Genomic DNA, 6,111 nt, shown 5'->3' with positions numbered 1-6,111 from the left:
AATTTTTTGCATTTTTTTTCTTCCAAAAGATGCTTTTCAAGTTACGAAATTTCGAAACAAATAAAAAGTCACGAATTATAAATTCTCAATACCTTATTATCTTACTTGCATTTTTTGTTCGTTTTTGATTTCCTCTAGGTAAATAGGTACCTGAGAGAAAATCCGGCCCGGGCGGGCCGCCGCGCTCCCCGTACGTAATGAGAGTTGTCTTCCAATTTTTTGCATTTTTTTTTCTTCCAAAAGATGCTTTTCAAGTTACGAAATTTCGAAACGACTTGTTGCTAAAGTTCTCATGCTGTTCATAATAAGTAAGTATCTACCTATTTAATTATTTTTTACGAAACCCTGATAGGTACTCCTAGTAGGTACAAATTTTTATAGTCTGTTGTTGGTTGATGGGTAATCCTATGGAATATTTCCATTCATAATATTTTTACTTCTGCCTGGTAATAAAACAATCGGTATTTCAAGGAGGAAGAAAAGGAAGTATGGAAACAAACAAGAAGGTGAAAGGGGGAATAAACCCTAGGTTACAGTCATGGAAATACACTGGTAGAAGCAAGTGGGGATAGTTCGGGGATTACCGTCAAATCTGTTCGTAGCGTAAAAATTTCATTCTCTCCCGCGCAAGACAAGCGTGACGTCTGACGAGTTCAAAATACAAGTTGTCCACGCGAAAAACACGAGTACATAAAAAGTACATAAAATTTCGGAATATTTTCGTATTAATTTTGAAAGTTTTTATCAATTTTACGTAAATGGAGTTGATTTTTCAATGTGATTTTCTTTCATAATCAGCGTGACGTCTGACGAGTTCAAAATACAAGTTGTCCACGCGAAAAACACGAGTACATAAAAAGTACATAAAATTTCGGAATATTTTCATATTAATTTTGAAAGTTTTTATCAATTTTACGTGAATGGAGTTGATTTTTCAATGTGATTTTCTTTCATAATTAACAAATAAGTATTTTATTGTAATTTTTATTGAATTAATATTATTTTTTATTGATTTTCCTTTGTTGAAAAATCAATATAATTTTCAACATCAAAAACTTGAATTTTTCAGACGTTGCACAAACTGATTTCTCGGAATACGCGTCCGTGATTGGTTGTTGGATTTTCAGTCTTCTTGCTGTGCTGTAAAAGATGGCGTCGAAGCCAGACGACTCCGACTACTTGTCTCCAGCAAAACGCATAAAACTCGATAATAATTCGTTTTTAGACAGTGAAAATGTGTCAAATAGTTCATTAGAAACTGCTAATCAAGAAAATAATTCAATCTCAATCCCGAAAGGTAAGTTTCATATGTTTTTCTTCGATTTCTCAAGTGGTAAGTTTCCAGCAATATGGCGGATTCTTCTGTAAAACTTTCCTTGTAGACGAGCAGAGAAAAAAATAGGACAGAGGCGGGGTCAATGGTATTGACGTCATCATTCCAATTTTGTAAATAAAAACAAACGTCACAAATCCTTTACTCCAAAACTCCAAACACGAAACACTTTAGCATTTGGATCCCGGATTTATAATGCTTTCAAATAATTATTTGACAGAATAATACATTCTCAATGATCTAAGTTCTATGGGTTCTTAAAAATGTTACGAAATGTACCTAACCAAATGAACTCAAATCCACAGAGAAACATTAAATACCTATGGTCAAACTAGACTTCTCCTACCATTGGTGCATTTGACATAACCTCAATATGTCTGAATACCTGTTTCTCTGGTCAATAAAAACAAAGTTTCTCTTGCAATTTCTAGAACGGCTGGGGCTTACCACTTCAGGTTATTTCAGGATTGAGTTCAGTCCTGGATTGGTTCCATTGAGTAGACCTTGCAATTGATTACACTCAGTTCCAGGTAAACCTGCTAAGCCTTGACAAAAATGTCTGACTTGGTAGCCCAGATTGTGATTATTAGACCGTAGACGAGCAGAGAAAAAAATAGGACAGAGGCGGGGTCAATGGTATTGACGTCATCATTCCAATTTTGTAAATAAAAACAAACGTCATAAATCCTTTACTCCAAACTCCAAACACGAAACACTTTAGCATTTGGATCCCGGATTGAAAATGAAAAATGCTTTCAAATAATTATTTGACAGAATAATTCATTCTCAATGATCTAAGTTCTATGGGTTCTTAAAAATGTTACGAAATGTAACCAAATGAACTCAAATACACAGAGAAACATTAAATACCTATGGTCAAACTAGACTTCTACCATTGGTGCATTTGACATAACCTCAATATGTCCGAATACCTGTTTCTCTGGTCAATAAAAACAAAGTTTCTCTTGCAATTTCTAGAACGGCTGGGGCTTACCACTTCAGGCTGCATTTTGGAAGAGAGAGTTTATCAAAAATAGACCTTTACCTGAATTGCAACAATGTAAGGATTTCCTGCAATCTGATTGGGTCCTTCGTTTTGGGTTGATGACTCATTGCTGTCACATTGATCTGGATGAACTATAGTGTGATACCCACTAGGGTATTAAGGTTGTTGAAAAGCTTGCTTGCCATAACTTTTTCTTTCGCAAACCATACTGTTTATTTATGCCATTCTATTGCACATATGTCTAAGTTTTCAGGCTTCAGGTTATTTCAGGATTGAGTTCAGTCCTGGATTGGTTCCATTGAGTAGACCTTGCAATTGATTACACTCAGTTCCAGGCAAACCTGCTAAGCCTTGACAAAAATTTCTGACTTGGTAGCCCAGATTGTGATTATTAGAAGAATTACCATTTCTTGTTCTATGGAAAGAACACATCTAGACCTAAAATTACTGAAACATATAAATCACATTAAAAATAGGAAAGGCCTTAATGGGTAGGTATAAGATGTTATGAGAGAATTTCCTTTTTGTAAGACTATTTTTCTCAAATATAACTTGAGCTCTTCAACTTGCTCGTCAGTCAGTCCCAACATATCCGGAGGTAGGAAGGTTCCATGTTTCGCCAGCTCTTCCATTTCCGCTATCACTCGGTACACTTTAAGCCTCCCGTTATAAATGTTGAGGATCTCCTCCAGCAGCTGCTGGATGGAGGTGGATGTGGAGGTTTCGTATAGGAATTGACTAGCGTCTCCCTGTTTAACGTGAAGAATCACCATAGTGGAGGGGCAGAAAGTGTGAAGGGGGTAAATAACCTAAGGGAGAAAGGGGAAAAAATCAACTTCGTCCCATTATTAACCTGAAAAATCCTTTAAGTAACCGAAAAACTGTTCGAACTACTAACCCCCCCCCCTACTCTATCAACCATTTCCTTTCTCTCTTCAGAACTAACAACACCAATCATCTTAACCATGCCTGAAGACTTGGCTGATTTGCCATGTAGCCCTGTTCCAACACCTCCTACTGAGGAACAGCTGGAAGACCTTGTAGAACCTCTTGACTTGCCTGAACATGACACATCCACCTCCCGAGATAATGATGATGAGGATGACGTTTCATCTACTGTGAGCAATTTGAGTGACATTAGTGGCTTCTCTGATATCAGTGGTCTGGATTGGAAATCAGGAAACTTCTCTGGTAATTCATTATAAGTACTTATACTCTATGAGCTCATTTTTTCTCCATTTAATTTTAGAAAAGATCTGGAATACTTATCAAATCAATACTTGAAAAGGTAAAATAGTAAAATCCATCACACATTATGTTGCCCAAGAATTATGATATTGTTTCAAAAGTCTTCTGACAGAGTTTTTTTTTATTTAAACTTACACAGTTTTCAGCTGGGAGAAGAAACCGAAAAGGTAAAATAGTAAAATCCATCACACATTATGTTGCCCAAGAATTATGATATTGTTTCAAAAGTCTTCTGACAGAGTTTTTTTTATTTAAACTTACACAGTTTTCAGCTGGGAGAAGAAACTTCTGTGTCCATAGAGATAGATATTCTTAAATCAACCCCTTCTCCTGTTACATTTCCAGGCTCCCTCTTGTGGATTCGGAAACAAATGGCAAACGGTATCAATCCACGTGACGTCCTCTCACACATCTTAGGGGCAGATGCACGCATCCCGGATCATATTGATGATCAGACTGCCTGGCGTCTTGTACTCAACATGATCTGTGAACCCAGGAGACGACAGCGCCTGAGACATATTGGCACATTCAATGATGTCATTCATCTGCTCAAGACTTGCTCCAAGATTATTGTACTCACAGGTGAGTGAGGCAACAAGTAAAGATACATGAACATAGAGCACTATTGATTGACAAGTGTAGATGGGTCAGAAGACTGATGATCAACATAAACAGGAAACTCATGTAGTGCCAGTCCTAATCAAAGGATTTCAGAAAAAAATAAATAAAATACACCTTTGGTTGAACAAGTAACAAAGAAAAATGTTATAAACAAGGAACAACAAAACTATCTACATTACATTAACTGCAAATATGTTTACAGTGAACCTCAATGTTCTCAACATCAAGATTCCCAAAGTCCTGGGGGTTCTTCAACTCCTGGAACTCCTATGACTCCTAGAAATCCTTCAACTTTGGAAAGTCCAACAAGTGAGAACCAGTTTCTTCTCTATCTCATAAGCTATTAATACAATGTTTGTCCATTTCTCATCTCAGGTGCTGGAGTGTCTGTATCATGTGGTATTCCTGACTTCCGCAGTCGGGATGGTATCTACTCTCGGCTTGCTGTTGACTTTCCTAATCTCCCCGACCCCCAGGCTATGTTTGACATCAACTACTTCAAGCAGGATCCCCGACCCTTCTTCAAGTTTGCGCGGGAAATCTATCCCGGCCAGTTCAAGCCTTCTCCATGTCATAGGTGAGTGGGAACTAATATTCAATTACTCTACCTCCCACTCTTGAAGGTGAGGTGGGAAAAGGAAAATAAGTTGGGATCCCCGACCCTTCTTCAAGTTTGCGCGGGAAATCTATCCCGGCCAGTTCAAGCCTTCTCCATGTCATAGGTGAGTGGGAACTAATCTTCAATTACTCTACCTCCCACTCTTGAAGGTGAGGTGGGAAAAGGTAAATAAGTTATGGATATAAGACAGAATATCACTCATGTCTTCCTTCTCTCTTTGATTTTGGGATGATAAGACCTCTTTGTTACAGTTCCCTCTGTCAAACCTCTTAAAAAAAAAATAATATAAAAAAAAAAAAAATCACTCATGTCTATCCCTGTTTAGGGTTCATGCTATCAAAAAGTTTTAAAACCATTAAACCACAAACACATAACTACCTCTAATAATAAGTAGAGATTAAAAAAGCAGAGCCATCTAACTAATTCAATTTCATTGGTTTCAGATTCATTAAAATGCTTGAACGACACGGCAAACTGCTGAGGAATTATTCTCAAAACATTGACACACTAGAACAAGTGGCGGGAATCGAAAATGTCATTGAATGTCATGGTAAGTTCAATGGTTCAACAAACTGGGAAAGTATTTCCCTCGCTCAGTCATGTAGGTAATGGTTAAGTCTCTCTCCACTCACCTGGTTATAAGAAGGGTATGAGTTGAATATCAGCTGAGGTGTGGAATTGTATCCTCAACATTGATTGAGATTTTGATCAAAGCTACATCAGTAGTAGCAGCAGCAGCATCCTAGTGCTGAGGTATCTTCATCTTCTTTGCCTTTTCCCATGTTCAGATTGGGTCGGCGTTTGTCGTCGGCCTCTCAATCAGCTTTAGAGTGATTGCTTTGAGGCCAACTGGTTTTGGCTAAACAAAATTTTCCGAGTGGGATGCCCTTCGCACTAAACCTTCGCTATTGGTATAGCGTGAGGAAATTTGGACTAGTCTACTCCCTGTTTATAGTCCCCTAGCTAGACGCTGATCTACTCTCTGTTTATAGTCCCTCAGCCAGACTACCCTAGTGCTGAGGTATAGATAATATTAAGTTCTACTTGAGTCTCCAACTGCTCGGGTAGAGGGAATCAAGTCCTAATCGAGCAGTACCTATAAATGAATGGGTAAAAGGCAGAACGGACTAAGTTTCTGAGTTACTTTATCATTGGAAAGAGCGCGAAAAGATCTACTTTAAAAATTGGTTGCTAGCTTCACTTTAGTGTTGTTTTGAAATGAGAGAAAAAAAAAAAAAAAAAAAAAAAATAGTAATACCTAGAAAGTAAAAAAAATGGTAGGTA

General features: G+C 37.6%; 1 protein-coding gene across 1 annotated transcript; it reads left to right on the top strand.

Annotated features, from left to right (window-relative positions):
* The first annotated feature begins 951 nt into the window (after positions 1-951).
* On the top strand, positions 952-5,565 carry LOC103509539 (NAD-dependent histone deacetylase sirtuin-1). Its single transcript, XM_008474162.3, has 5 exons — positions 952-1,297; positions 3,279-3,530; positions 3,933-4,169; positions 4,584-4,785; positions 5,271-5,565. Exons 1-5 carry the CDS (start codon positions 1,150-1,152, stop codon positions 5,434-5,436), a joined length of 1,005 nt encoding a protein of 334 aa, XP_008472384.2. The 5' UTR covers positions 952-1,149; the 3' UTR covers positions 5,437-5,565.
* Positions 5,566-6,111: the final 546 nt, after the last annotated feature.

This window comes from Diaphorina citri, unplaced genomic scaffold (genome assembly GCF_000475195.1).
Source record: "Diaphorina citri unplaced genomic scaffold, Diaci psyllid genome assembly version 1.1 scaffold509, whole genome shotgun sequence".
NCBI lineage: Eukaryota > Metazoa > Arthropoda > Insecta > Hemiptera > Psyllidae > Diaphorina > Diaphorina citri.
The sequence above is the reverse complement of the archived record's forward strand: the minus strand, read 5'-3'. Positions and strand labels throughout refer to the sequence as shown.

Coding starts and splice junctions, on each gene's coding strand:
- LOC103509539 (XM_008474162.3), top strand. CDS start 1,150: ATGGCGTCGAAGCCAGACGACTCCGACTACTTGTCTCCAGCAAAACGC. Junction 3,531..3,932: donor GAAATCAGGAAACTTCTCTG/GTAATTCATTAT, acceptor TTACATTTCCAG/GCTCCCTCTTGTGGATTCGG. Junction 4,170..4,583: donor CAAGATTATTGTACTCACAG/GTGAGTGAGGCA, acceptor TTCTCATCTCAG/GTGCTGGAGTGTCTGTATCA.